This window comes from Equus caballus, chromosome 1 (genome assembly GCF_041296265.1).
Source record: "Equus caballus isolate H_3958 breed thoroughbred chromosome 1, TB-T2T, whole genome shotgun sequence".
Classification (NCBI taxonomy): domain Eukaryota; kingdom Metazoa; phylum Chordata; class Mammalia; order Perissodactyla; family Equidae; genus Equus; species Equus caballus.
The window spans coordinates 94,246,720-94,261,661 of NC_091684.1; the positions used below are offsets into that span (position 1 = coordinate 94,246,720).

General features: G+C 40.8%; 1 protein-coding gene across 35 annotated transcripts in view; it reads left to right on the plus strand.

The window, feature by feature from the left end:
* Positions 1-14,942, plus strand: part of PTPN20 (protein tyrosine phosphatase non-receptor type 20) — a 112,931-nt gene that overhangs the window by 12,712 nt on the left and 85,277 nt on the right. For 28 of the 35 annotated variants that reach the window (XM_070265395.1, XM_070265316.1, XM_070265318.1 and 25 more), the window contains one exon: positions 7,674-7,827. Coding sequence is in view for 17 of the 35 variants with exons in the window: in XM_070265316.1 (XP_070121417.1) it covers positions 7,794-7,827 (34 nt within the window). In the remaining 18 variants the exon portion in view is untranslated. Of the gene's footprint in view, positions 1-6,238; positions 6,348-7,673; positions 7,828-14,942 lie in introns of those variants that run through there. The other 7 variants (XM_070265323.1, XM_070265358.1, XM_070265406.1 and 4 more) reach the window with 2 other exon arrangements.

The following is a 14,942-nucleotide window of genomic DNA, read 5'->3' on the forward strand; positions in this document are numbered from 1 at the left end:
GTTGCAAAATGGTTACTTTTCCCTCCCCCTGTCTGGAACAAAGGGTAATTTTCTCCATTTTTTCCCATGAGAACCTGGTAGAGTTTCTGGAGGTAAAATCCATGTGAGTGTGGGAGCCCCTTTAAGTCGAGACCCGTAGGGTTGTTTTTTTTTTTTTCCCACTTCACTTCTTTTTATTTTGGAAGAGTATTTCGTTCAACAATATGATTATGCGTTCACCCAATGAGGGGCGTGCAGGCTGTTTGAAGGCTGGCGTGATTATGAGCAGAGCTGCTGTGAACATTGATGGACAAGCCTTTATGCATCTGAGATTTCGTTTCTCTTGGTTGAGTATCTAAGAGTGAACACGTTGCTTCTGTGGTAAGTACATGTTTCCTGTAAGGAAAAACTGCCAAACTCTGCTTACAAGTATTTGTACCATTTTACATTCCTCAGCTGAGAATGAGAATACATAGTTTCTCCAAACCATATCCAACATGTAATTTCTCCAAATTATTGCCAACTCTTGTAATTTTTAGCCTTTCTAATTTTGAGCTTTCTAGCTGGGGAGTAGTGCTATCTCACTGCAATTTTATTTTGTGTTTTTCTGTTATTTAATGGTGTTGCGATATTGTGACATGCTTATTGACACTTTCTTTACCTCCTTTGGTGAGTGTCTTTTTGCCTGTTTTAAAAAAGTTGGGTATAATTGACATATAACATTATATTAGTTTCAGGTGTACAACATAATGATTCTTATATGTAGATATATAGCAAAATGACTACCACAATAAGTCTAATTAATATTATGAATATTAATAAATTCATAACATAGTTACAATATTTTTGTGTGTGATGAGAACTTTTAAGATCTACTCTCTTAGCAGCTTTCAAATACACAGTAGAGTCTTATTAACTATAGTCATCATACTGGAAGTCACGCCCCCAGGACTTACTCATTTTATACCTGGAAGTTAGTAACTTTTGACCACCTTCACCTCGGAGGTTTTTTTTTTTTTTTTTAAAGATTTTATTTTTTCCTTTTTCTCCCCAAAGCCCCCTGGTACATAGTTGTATATTCTTTGTTGTGGGTTCTTCTAGTTGTGGCATGTGGGACGCTGCCTCAGCATGGTTCGAGGAGCAGTGTCATGTCCGCGCCCAGGATTCGAACCAACGAAACACTGGGCCGCCTGCAGCGGAGCGCGTGAACTTAACCGCTCGGCCACGGGGCCAGCCCCCACCTCGGAGGTTTTTAACTCTCAAAATAGTCCACACTGAGCCTGCAGCACTTTGTCAATGTTACTGTTTAATTGTTGCGACTTCTTCCTGGCTCTGGTACCTTCTGCAGCCTTTGCTCTGCAACCTCAGTTTTCCGATGGATCTAAGAAAAGTCATTGGTTTTTAGTTTCTTCAGCTTTTTTCTTCTGAGGATGGGAGTGATGGCTTCCTAGCTCTTTGCATGTTGGAGCTGAACCAGAAGTCACAATTATCTTTTAACGAGATTAGAAATAAGAAAAAGTCTTTTATATTTTTACCATTTCTGGTGTTTTCCACATTTTTTGTGTAGATTCAAATTTCCGTGTGTATCATGCTGCTTCTTCTTGAAGAACTTCCTTTAACATTTCTTTCATTCAGTGCAGGTATGCTGACAGTGAATTCTTTCAGGGTTTTTTTTTTCTATTTTTCTGAAAAATTCTGTTTAGACCTCATATTTGAAAGATGTTTTTGCTGGAAATCAAATTCTAGGATGACAGTTGTTATCTTTCAGCATTTTAAAGATGTCACTCTGTTTTCTTCTGGCTTGAATCATTTCTGCTAAGAAGTCTCCTATAATTTTTCTTTGTTCCTCTGTATATAATTTTTTTTTCTCTAGTTCCCTCCAAGATTTTCCTTATATCTTTGTTTTTTAGCATTTGGACTATGATGTATGTAGGATTTTTGGGGGTTTTTTTGGCCCTGCTTGGGGTTCTGTATGTTTCTTAGATTTGTGATTTTTTATCATAGATTAATTTTGGAAATTTCTCAGTTATCTCTTTGTATTATTTATTATCTCTTTGATTTATTATTTATTATACATAAATTAGGCCAATTGGTATTGTTCCATAACTTTTGAATGATCTTCTGATTTTCACCCATCTTCTGCTTGTTTCATTTTGGATAATTTCTATTGACCTGTCTTCGAGTTTGCAGTCTCTTTCCTCAGCTGTGTTCAGTCTTCAGATAGGCCCATCTAGGAAATTCTTCATCTCTGATATTATTGTTTATTCCTAGCATTTCCATTTGACATTTTAAAGTAGTTTCTGTCACTCTTCTTAAATGCTCCACGTGTTTGCATATGTCCACTTTTTGTACTTGATCCTTTCCCGTGTCCAGTGATATGTTCTTCATTTCAGTCTGAAACCTCATCAGCATCACCTTTACCGTCCATATTTCTACCAACGTTCTGTTCATGGTTACTTACACGTTCTCTAAGAAACGGGAGGTTTCTCCAAAGCTCTCCTTGTTTCTTTCTGAGCTCTCACCAGAATTGCCTTTAAATGTGTTCACAGCAATCTAGGCCTTTCCAGCATGCACCCAACACTCTTCCAGCCTCCTGGCACCCAGCTCCATGCTGCTTCTGCATCATGTATTTGTTACAGCGGCACCCCCACTGCTCAGGACGAAGTTTTTTCCAGCAAAGGTTCACCCTGAGTTAACATCTATTGCCAATCTTCCTCTTTTTTTTTGCTCCCCAAAGCCCCAGTATGTAGTTACATATTCTAGTTGGAAGTCATTCTAGTTCTTCTGTGTGAGCTGCCACTGCAGCATGGCTACTAACAGACAGGTAGCCTGGTTCTGTGACTGGGAAATGAACCTGGGCCGCTGAAGTGGTGAGAGTGCCGAACTTTAACCACTAGGCCATCAGCCTCGCTCCTCAGTACCAACTTTTGTCTTAGTCACTTTGGGCTGCTGTAACAAAATATCATAAACTGAGTAGCTTAAACAATAGTCATTTATTTCTCACAGTTCTGGAGGCTAGAAGTCCAAGATCAGGTGCCAGCATGGCCAGGTTTTGGTGAGATCTCTCTTCCAGGTTGCACACTACTACTGTCATCTTGTCGTGTCCTCACATGGCAGAAAGAGAGCTGGCGAGCTCTCTGGCCTCTTAGAAGGGCGCTAATCCCATTTTTGAGAGCTCCATCCTCATGACCTAATTACCTCCCAAAGGCCCCACCTCCAAATGCCATCACACTGGGATTAGAGTTTCAACATATGGACTTTGGAGTGACGCAGCATTCAGTCCTTTGCAGAAGGAAACCAGTGCAAGCTTCCCAGAGCCCTCTCTTAGTGGGGTCACACAGGATGCATTTAATCACGCCAGCAACAAGTTGTGACAACCTGTCTGAAGTGTTGTCTACCAGGGAACTCATCCGAGGCTAAGAGTCCAGGGTCTTTCTCGGGAGTCAGTCATGGAGGCCCACAGAGCCTGCGTGACTGCTGGCAGTCCCTGAAGTTCTAGACGCCCAGAAGAAAGCAGGCGTTCAGCATGCGCCACGTTGTTTCACAATCTAGGCACAGTGAGCCACTCACATCATTTAGGAAAGGTTTTACTGGGCATGTTCCCAGGTGTCAGCCAAAGGCCAGCCTTGCAACTGGGCCTTTCTGAGCGTGGCAAGCTCATAGGCCTGCTATGTCTACTCGTGTCTGCACACATATGTAATGTGCGTTTGTTCCTGAGCGACGTGATCTCAGTTATGGGAAAGATTCAGCTGTTTGCCCTATGGATAAGTAATTCTTCAGGTTATGCAAGCGAAGGCCTACTGAGTAGAGGTACAGAACTGTATATTTTGAAATAAGACTCTCATGCCTTTACTGGCATACTTCCAAAAGAGAGAGAGGGAGGTAGGAGGGAAGGAGAAAGGAAGAAGACAGATGGACAGACAGATGGACCTGACGTTCAGGAGGTTTGAGGGAACATGCCAAAGCAATTTATGTCATGAATGAAACAAACAGTAGACAGTTGTTTATCTTGGCACCAAAATAGCAGAAGCATCCAGAAAATGGAAGCCTTTTAAGACGATATTTTTAGCGAGTAGTTATTTTTACTAATGCCGTTCTACTAACTGAAAAAACGTTTGCTCAGAGTGTGGCTCATGGTAACTATGTTGGCCCCTGGGCTTCGGGTGACAAGCATTGTTGATCTAGGTTCCAAGGCTTTTAACACCAGCAGCATGATGTGGACCCGTGAGGGGTGACAGCTCTCTCTTGTTTCTGTGGTTGGTAGGTAGCAACTATTTTTTTAATGTTTAAACTTTCATTAATAACTTGATTGTTTTTACATTTTACTTTTATTAAGGTAGATTATTTATCTTTTTATGGCTTTTTAAAAATCAGCTTTATTGAAGTATAATTATGTACAAAAATTTTAATCTCATGAATAAAAACAGTTTCATTCTTTTCTTCCCAAGCTGAATACCTTTCTTCCTTTTTTCTTGCCTGATTGTGTGGGCCAGGACTGCCAGTGGCTCTTAAAGCAGCCCTTTAGCACTTCACTGCTCCTGCCTCACACCCTCCAGCCCTCACACACACATATTACAGAGCATGATCAATAAACCACTGATCAAAATGTAATTTCTCAATGGTAACTTTACTTTCTACATGAATATTGGTTATCTTTATAATCAGAAAAGGCAATGACGCTATTCCTTTAAAAAACAAGTAAACGAACAACAATTTTTTTTTTTAATGGAAGAACATTTAGGATGAAGAGAAACTCTTTTTGTTATCTTTTTTGCAGGGAAAGATTTGCCCCAAGCTAACATTTGTTGCCGATCTTCCTCCTTGTTTCTTCTTTCCTCCCCCAAAACCCCAGTACACAGTTGCGTATAGTTGTAAGTTCTTCTCGTTCTTCTGTGTGAGCCACTGCGACACCATGGCTACTGACAAGACAGTGGTGTGGTTCTGCACCCGGGAACTGAACCCCGGCTACCTAAGCAGAGCATGCTGAGTTTTAACCACTCAGCCATCAGGGCTGGCTTGAAACTGACAACAATTCTTAAAAGGTGTAAAACATGCTAAATAATTAATAATAGTCTAAGGAGCTTGTACTGGGAGCCACAGGAAATACTGATGTCACAGGAGGGAGCCCTTCTCCTTGAGGTGGATTCAGGTAGGGCAGGATTGCTCACTGTCGGGCATTTGGGGTTTCTTTCACTCCCTTCTCTCCTGTCCAGCATGGGTCTCAGAGAGTGAGGCATGAGAGAACTTGCAAAAGAGTTGCAAACAGCCTCAGGCCTAGAGGTCAGAATTTCTAGGGAAGGTCCTGAGCTTGTCATTTCAAATTCTCTATTTTGGCATCTTGCATCCTACATAAAGTCCAAGAAATGGTCTTTGTTAGCATCTGCTTTGATTTTGAGAGAGTTTGAGAGAGACTGAAAATACCACCCCAACTGAGAATTTGAGACTGTGTGCAGTATTAATTGGCTCTTCTTTATGTCACTGTAACCCCTGAAGAGAAGTGTCCTGCCTTTGTGGCCTGGGCAAACCAAGTCCTTGTGTTTTCTTCCTCCTGTGATCAGATGGGACCGCTTTGTGCTGTATTGGAGCTTTTTTCTGTCCTCAGCACTGTATCCCAAAACAAGTAATGCTTTTTTTCAGTTTCCCCCCCTCAGAGTTAATTCCCTGATTTTCTACTATGCAGCCCCTTCCCCGGGAGTCAGAGGGAAGCCTTTAATTTAGAGTTCTGACCTCCACGACTTCCTAGAGGTCTTGCCATGGTTGTGCAGATTCTCTGGCGATGCACGCACATCTTTCGTGGAATTAACTACCTAGTTAATCCATCGAACATTTCTTGAGTGTCTAGATTGTGCTAGTCACTGAAGATGCACGAATGAAAAAGTTACAATTCCTGCCCTCAAGATGCTTATGGTCCAACTATGGGAGACAAGTCCAGAAATCATTATAAAAACAGGAAATTATAGGGGAAGCAGTGACGGGGCTTCCTCAGCCAGGCATGGGTGGAGGTGGGTGACACAGCGGGAGCTTTTGCTGTATTTCCTGAAGAGTTTTCTTTTGCTTTATAGTGAGTGAAGATTCTGTTTTTATTATATAATTTACCTTTGTCACTATTACTGATTTACTACAGTGGCTACAACTCAGAAACTGAATTCAACGTTAATCAGCTTAATATTGATATTCTTTTTTCTGTTTGTTCTATGATAACACTAGATAAAATGTAAGAGAAGAGAAATTCACCCAGTTCGATTTTGTGTTTCTGTAGGGTTATCTCAAGCTCACTGTACTGACAAAGACCAGAAATAGGCACGTGTTTTTGATCCAAGCTCTTTGCTCTGGAAGCACTGCTGAGCTTTATGGAAGATTTGAGACTGGTGACTGTTGGTGGGGATTAATATGGATTTCAGTCTACTCATCTGTGTGCTGGGGAGAGCTTACTGATGTGTGTGTGTGTGTGTGTGTGTGTTTATATAAAGAGAATAGGTCATTTGGGTGCAGGGCCATTCACATGTTTACCTGGTGGAATGCAGTGATAGCATATTTAAATAAATAAGAGTGTCTTCAGTTATTGAGGGGTATCTCAGAATTATCTGACAACATTTCTAAAGGAAATTCATTTAAATTGTCCTTAGTTAGGATTGTATCACTTTAAACGTTTTCAAGCATGCGTTTGGGAGGCAGAAGCTTGGGCGTCATTCTTAGCGGTTCTCAGTAAACAGTGAGGCCTTCAGCTTCTCAAGTCTACTTCCATCACTGACGTCCGTCACCTCAGTACCAGTCACAAGGCCACTGCTGTCCTTCTCTTAAAAAAGAGATGTTTTTCCCTTTGTCAAAGTAGAATTTTCAAAACATGAAACCATGTCAAAGATTTTATTCAACTTATTAATTAATGAAGGAACCAGGAAGGTGGCAAAGGTCATTCAGAGAACATTTTGGGGGTCTAGATTTTTATGGGCATCTTGAACCAATAGAGTAAGAATCCTAGGTTGGGTTGAACGAGCCTGATTAGTGTCCGACAGGCAATAACAAGGATCTTTGGTGTTACCTTTTCTATCAGACAGAAATTATTTGTATCATGACTGGAAATGTAAATTAACATGTAATTTACTAAGTCGAAGACTTTTAATCAACATTAAACAACGATTTGAACAAAGTACAGTTTCTCTACATAAATAATCCTTGGGAGGGCCTGTTAAATATCATCCTCAGATAACATTGAAAGGATGTGCCACATACCTTTCTGCCTTACTTCTGTGTTTCAAATAATCTTTCCTAACATCCTATATCTCAAAGCTTTAAAATATATAAAACATTAACTTTTAGATTCAGATTATGGTAAGCCCATTTCTTTTGCAGGTAGCTAATGGAAAGACCAGATAAAAAATACTCTAGGTTTTAACCAGTGAGAGGAATGTTACATGACCTTACAGGCCTATTATGGCAAAGATTAGAAAAGAAAAAACTGCTTATCCTATGGGAGGACTTTCTGTAGATTGAACATGAACTCTTTGAAGACAGGCTCTGTAGTTAATTCTTACCCATTTGATATTGAAGCCCCCGTACCTAAGCCAGCAGAAGTGTAGCATTAACAGAATTGAGTGACTGGGTGACAGTGAGTGAATAAATGAGTCATGATATGTCAGAGCTGTGAAGACTCCGTTTGTCTAATAGAAATCCCTTTGCGTTGTGTGTTTGACCAGGTGAACAGCAGTTGTGTGCTGGCCCCAAGATACTAATCAGACCTTCTACCTGACTCCCAGGACACAAGGCTCAGTACCTGCGGAAGCCTTCTAGCCATCCCTTCCGGGCATGGGGACAACATGTCTGCACCCAGGAAAGCTGCAGCAGACTCTAGTAAGTTCTCAAGCATCGCACCCTGGCGGGGGTTGTGGGGACAGAAGGAGCCGGAGCAGTGCTCCTCAGACTGAGAGACTGCATGGGAACTGCCTGTGGATCTGCTGACCTGTAGATTTGGGGTCACGGGGTCCGTGGCGGGGCCCAAGACCCTGCATTTCCAACAAACCATCACACTTAGAGAAGCAAGCATCAGCCTCATGTTTTATTTTGCTCTTTTCAAATAGCATTATTTTCCAATTATAAACGTCATATATATTTATTGAGGCGAGTTTAGAAATCACAAAATACAGAGAAGAAGGTTTTTGGTACTTAATGCTAATGGGGTGTTTTAATTAGATGCCAGCTGTCTCCCAGCTGACTCATGTTGTCACTGTCTTGCCTCAAGCATTAACAGCTTGCCGTCATTCTTCAACATTTCTTTTATACCGTTGTGCTCACATCCTGGTCCCTTGTCCCCCTGCCCTCCTTGTAATCAGTGTTGCTCCCTCCTCTGGAGGTTTCAGCCAGGCTCCTTCGCTGGCCTGTACTGCGACTCCAGAAGTCCTGGTCCTGTGTTCGCTCTGCAAGGCCTGGAGGCAGCTTGCTTTCTCATTCTGATGCTACTTATCTACAGCACGTGTGTTGCTTCCAGGTTTTTTTCCTTCTATTATAGACGTTACTCTTGACAAGATGTTACTATTTGTAGATCTTATGCTTTGGTTGAATTCTTTCTTTGGGACAAATTCTCAGGATTGGGATCCTAGAGCTAACGGGTTTGAGTTTTGTGTTACTTTTACTCTCTGTTACCGTATTATTTTCCAGAAGAGGCTAAGCACGCTAGGCAGTGCACCAGTTATACTGTAACCTCCCCGGCATCTGGTATCATCGTGGCAGGAAGAAATGATGCTGACTTAGTCGTTATGAAATGGTGCCTTGAGCTTTCTTTAGTTTTTATTTCTCTGGTTACTATCCAGGATTATTTATTTCAGTTTGTGTAACTTGATTTTTAAAGAAATCTGCTTGACGCTTTTTCCTTTTTGAGCTAACTGTGCACTAACAATTCTGTCAATTAATTATTGTCTGACTTTCTACTCAAGAATCTGATGAAATTGTAAATTTTACTGGAGTCTTCTAAAATATAATTTTGACTCAGCTTCTTTCTTATTTTATGCCCTAAACACTCCATGCCTTTATTTTAGCTTCCATGAAAAGGACCAAAACAGCACACAAAAAGATAGTTGAGGCACTCATTTTCTTTAGACACTCGCAAATTAATATGCAAGTGGCCAAACTGGATGGGTTTCCTTATAAGACATTGCAATGAAAGTAGCAATTTTCGTATTTTATTGGAAGAACTTTTTAGACCCTAAATATATTTTTCTGTATTCAAAAAGTACTACATTGTATTACGGCAGTTTATAGTTTTGTTCTTTATTGCCACTTAGTGAATGGTCTCTTTTCTCAAGGAAAGAGAATGCTTTGCAAAATTGAAAAGTTAGCTATATGGATGAATTTAAAATCTAAAATAAGAGAGAAACAGACAGAGCAAGCCCCAGATTACTTTAAATGAATTAAAATTCTTAGCCATGCAGTTCCAAAATCACTTATTAAAAGCATTTATAGTTTTCATGCACTTCCAGCTGGAATTGTATTCTCTTGTCTGTGCTCCCACAACACTTTATTTATGTCTTTATTAGAGTGCTTGTCTATTGTCTCATATTACAGTTATTTTTCTATTTCTTTTTTTTCTGTTTTTTTGAGGAAGATTAGCCCTCAGCTAACTACTGCCAGTCCTCCTCTTTTTGCTGAGGAAGCCTGGCCCTGAGCTAACATCCATGCCCATCTTCCTCTAGTTTATACGTGGGACGCCTGCCACAGCATGGCTTGCCAAGCAGTGCCATGTCCACATCCGGGATCCGAACCAGCGAACTCCGGGCCACCAAGAAACGGAACGTGCGAACTTAACCGCTGTGCCACCGGGCTGGCCCCTATTTTTCTATTTCTTGCAGACTCCGTGAAGATAAAAGTTGTGCCTTCTGCCTCTTTGCTTGAGCAAGCTCAGTACTTGTAGTTGCAGATGTTTAGTAACTGTTGAGTTGAACATTATCTCAGAGCTGCTCTTAGTGGTGGGGGAGAACAGAAGAGGTGCTACTCATCTGTAGTTTTTACAATATGTTGACCTTTAAGAATAGACAGATTAGCAATTTTGCCTAACGGAAAATTTCTATTACCAAACAGATGGTTTGTGAGCCCTTAGGAAGGAACGAAGTGATCTTTAAGAACTGACAGTTTCACTAAGAACAAGACAGGTTAAACCAGCCTCTAACTGGAGCTGGCTAGAGCAGCCCCGGATTGTGAGGAAGCCCTCCTCATCCTGATGGGGTAGGCACTCTTCTTCCTGGCCACCCTAAGGTTAGGATGACCCAAACCACCAGAGCGCAGGGAATTCTTTGCTTGGAACACTTGGTGGCCCCAAAGCCTCCCCTGGAACCTTATTGCAAGACCAGAAAAATAAGTGCTGGAGCCTAGCAATGGTTGCTGAAATCAGAAATCATCCTTTTACGATTCTGAAATGGTGGAATGCACAGAGGACTCATTTACTAGTTTACCTAGTTTACTAGTCACCTAGATGTGCCTTTGGCAACATCCGTGTATATGAACATCCTCAGCCTTCTTCATGTTTCAGGCTCCTTTGAAACTTAACCATGATGACTTGAAATTTCTGGTGATCTTACAGCATCAGGACCAGTATTCTGAATTACACAGAACCATTAGGACCTGAGCTAGCTAGCCCAGGGTTTGTGCTACTCTCTGTCAATTCCTGAGTGTCCTGGAAGAGAACACAATGCTCATAGAAATGTCCACGACAGGACAGGCCACTAGGTTCTTTGTGCTGGTTCATCTCTAGTTCTTCCAGTAAACCCCACTTTTTCCTGAGGGATGTTTCTTTCTGACCTTCCCACTCATGTGTTGGAAAGAGGGCCACATTTGCATCTTGTACTTTTTAAGGCCCTCTAAGTTCATGTCTGCCTATCACTAAACTGGATGGGGTATTTAAAGGACTCACTGGCAAATACTTTTGGTACTGTGCCTTGTGTGGACAAAGTGACAGGCCACCTAGCTCCCAAATACTGTATTAACGTACAACAGGTACACAATCAGCCCACGCATCTTTCATGGCAGTCATGTCCTTCACTCCTAGTTCTGTGCTCTATCTAGAGCCATCCTGACTCTGGCCATTGGCCAAGGAGTCCCAATCCACAAGAAAGACTTATTGGATACCACACCAGGGGCTGCTACTAGGCTCAACTGGTACAGCATTGCTCACCAGTAGGAAGCATCCTGTAGGCAACCCAGACTCACTCAACTCCAGTGAAATCTCTTTCACCAGACCCTTCAGGACACTTGAAGACTGCTTTCTGGGTTCTTCCAAAATCACTGAAGTTATGAAGTTTGCTACCTTCCTACTACCAGTACTTCATCTGTTAACATTCTCCTTATCTTTCACTGTTCTTTACTGTCCCCTGATGACCATACCCAGCCCATGGGGCATTGCCATGCAGCCAGGACCTTTGGGATATGCTCCAAAAGAGCCTGCGCCAAGGCTGCTCCAGTGCCTGAGCCAAGGAGAAAGGCTAGACACCAGAGGAGTTCATAGGAACTTGAGGCTCAAGGAGACTTTCTTGGAGGCAGGATCTCAGATTGGGCAAAAATGGAACACCCTTGCCTTCTCCCAAGGCTAAGGGATCTAGGAATGAGTAGGATGGGAGAAGGGACTGTTCTGTCCACACCGGTTCTTAAACTTTCGTGTCTGCCTCTAAGCCACACATGTGGACACATAAACACGAGTCTTGGATGTCTTTTCATTTTTCATGGATCCCATTAATTTATGGCCTTATACACCTTTATGACTTAGTCCTGCTCTCCTAGCTTTCCACTTCATATTTCATTCCTTGAATTGATGCTTAGCACCCCATCTCCAGCTTTGACCTGTTACTTTCCTTCTTTGATCCTGATTTGGACTCTTCTTCTGGCCAAGTGATTGTCATGATTTTGGGAAAATGCCTTGTTCATTCTAGTCTATTAATCTAGAATCCATAATGGAAGGGTACTCCCCATCCACATAACAGAAAAGCTTTCCCCGTTGTCCAGCAGCTTTGCATTTGTCCAAACCTGGGAAAAGTACTCTGACTGCTAGAGAAACAAATAATACGATGGATCACACAGCGACAGTTGATGACAAAATTCATTATTTCATAGACATTTATCTAGTGCATGTTCTGGTCTGGGCACTGTATTCTGGGTTGGGAATAGGGAAGTAGATAAAGCATAGTCTCTCCAAGGAGATTACAATATACTGTGGAAGTTTGTATGTAGGTAAATTGTAATACAAATGGTAATCCTTTAATAGTCCTATGGGGAAAGTGCCATAGTAAAGTAATCTCAGCAGATCTGGAAAGGGAACTAAACAAGGTGAAATATAGTAGGAATAAAATTAAAGCTTTTTGTTTGTATATTAAAAATTCAGCTCTAGAGGGATATGACCAGGTAAACTGTGCTTAAAATATATTCAGGAGACAAGGACCTAAGAGATCCTTGCACTAAAATGTGGCAGATCGAGCATGTGCTTTAGTGTGCGCTGCCTCTCCAGATCTAATGAAGGAATGAAGAGATGTAAACCCAGCAGAACATCCTAGTAGGAGAAGAGACAGCAGCCAATGAAAAAGGCTCACCATTTCGGGAAATGGAAAGCAGATGGACAATGACTTTTGCAGAGTGGAGGAGAAGAAACCTGGAGCTTTTTATTTTTTGAGGAGCTAATTATTAAAGAGAAATTCCCAGACTGAAGGAAATGAGTTTTTAGATTGAGACTAAGTTGAAGTATCCAACAAAGTGAAAGGAAAAAGAGACACCACACATTATTTTGAAAGTTCCAAACAAGGGAAAAGATCTTAAAGCTTCCAGTGAGGGAGAATAAAACAGGTCACATGTTTTCTAGAATCAGAATAGCATCAAATTATCAGTTTATCAAACTATGTCACTGGAAGCTGGAATAAAGCATTTCCCAGACATGAAGTGAATCCGTCACGTTGATTTTCAGTGTAGAACAAGTAAGGACTCTAAGGGAGTGGGATGAGGAACGAGGGATGGTTACCCTGGAGAAGAGAAGCTAACAGCGGATGTTGTAGTTGTGTACAAATGTGCCAAGAGCTCTGGTGAAAGGACCCGTTCTGTGGTGCTCCAGAGTGCGGAGGTGGGATCCGGCATGCAGAGTGAGACCGTCTGAGCTTGTTAGTGGCCTGTGCTCTTCCCTGATGGTCATTATTGTCCGATACAAACCTGTCAGCTTTGAATTTAATTATCTAAGAAAATCTCTTGAGGGATTGTTAGACTATTTAATGCAAAATCTAACAGGATAATATGATGCCATTATGATAATAAATAACATTTTGTTGTATAAATTACTAGAGAGGAAGCTGTCTGGCATAAGCAAAAAAAAAAACAAAATGGGTCAGTAAGTCTAGCAAGTTTTTGTTTTAGTAAAAAATGCTCTAAACAGAGCCCTGCCTTCCTTTAGAGAAGGTAGGTTATTTAAAAAGTGCAACGTCTAGTAAACTTGAGGGTTCTTCATTTACTCGGATCAAATTTTGAAAGCTTAAAATTTGACACAATTCTCAAAAGCATCATAGACAAGTAGACGCAATCCCTTTTTTCTAAAGGTTAAAATCGTATACGCTTGAAAAATCACTCTGCATTATAGTGTCAGTTCACTTAGCTACATTATATTAGAGAAGACCCATACAAATGTAGAAAGGACCTGTCTCAAATAGTTTATTCAAGTCATTAAATAATCAGGGAACAGTGAGAGGATAAAGCTGGTTGAAAGAACATTTTGAGGAACAGAGTATGTATTGCCCACTAGCAAAGGCATTCTGAAATAAGTTTGCTCAATTAGAAATAAAACTGATGAATGTTCTACAGGGCATTGAAGCGGTGACCTTTTCTGTCACACAGACATCCTAACAAAATGATATTATTAAATTAATAACTTTACTTCTGATAGAACTTAACAAACGTATGACCCACCACTTTGGTTCTTTAAAGATTGTTTATACCTAATTGTGTTGTTCCTCACCAACTGTTTTGACTGGGTACAGCTTCTTCAAGTTTGAAAGCCTTGGAAAGGGCATCAGGATAGAAATTAGGGGATATAGGGTAGCCCCTGAAAATCTAGGACAGGAGTCAGTGGTGAACACAGGCAGAGATGGACTGCTGGAATGAGAGAATTATTGGGAGGCTGCTTAGAATTCCATTTTATGGATGTTCCCTAATTAATTAATTTTAATCTTTTTATTGAGGTATATTGGCTTATTATATGAATTTCAGGTGTACATCATATTTTGACATCTGTATAGACTGTGTAGTGTTCACCACCAAAAGTCTAGTTTCCATCCGTCACCATACCCCTTCTTCCTCCCTCCGCCCCCTTCCCCTCTGGTAACCAGCAGTCAGTTCTCCACATCTATGTGTTTGTCTATCTTCCACATATGAGTGAAATCATAATGGTATTTGTCTTTTTCCGTCTGACTTATTTCACTTAACATAATACCCTCAAGGTCCATCCATGTTATTGCAAATGGCAAGATTTCATCTTTTTTTTTTTTATAGCTGAGTAGTATTCCATTGTGTGTGTCTATATATACATCTATCTACCTGTCTATCTATCTGTCTGTCTGTCTATCTCATATCTTCTTTATCTATTCATCAGTTGATGGACACTTAGGTTGCTTCCTAGTCTTGGCTATTGTGAATAATGCTGCAGTGAACATAAGGGTACATATGTCTTTTTGAATTAGTATTTTCATGTTTTTGGATAAATACCCAGAAGTGGAATAGCTGGATCATACGGTAGTTCTATTTTTATTTTTTTGAGGACTCTCCCTACTGTTTTCCATAGTGGCTGCACTGGTTTATATTCCCACCAGCAGTGTTTGAGGGTTCCCTTTTCTCTGCATCTTCTTTAGCACTTTTTATTTCTTATCTTTTTAATAATAGCCATTCTGATGGGCATGAGGTGATATCTCATTTTTGATTTGCATTTCCCTAATAATTAGTGATGTTGAACACTTTTT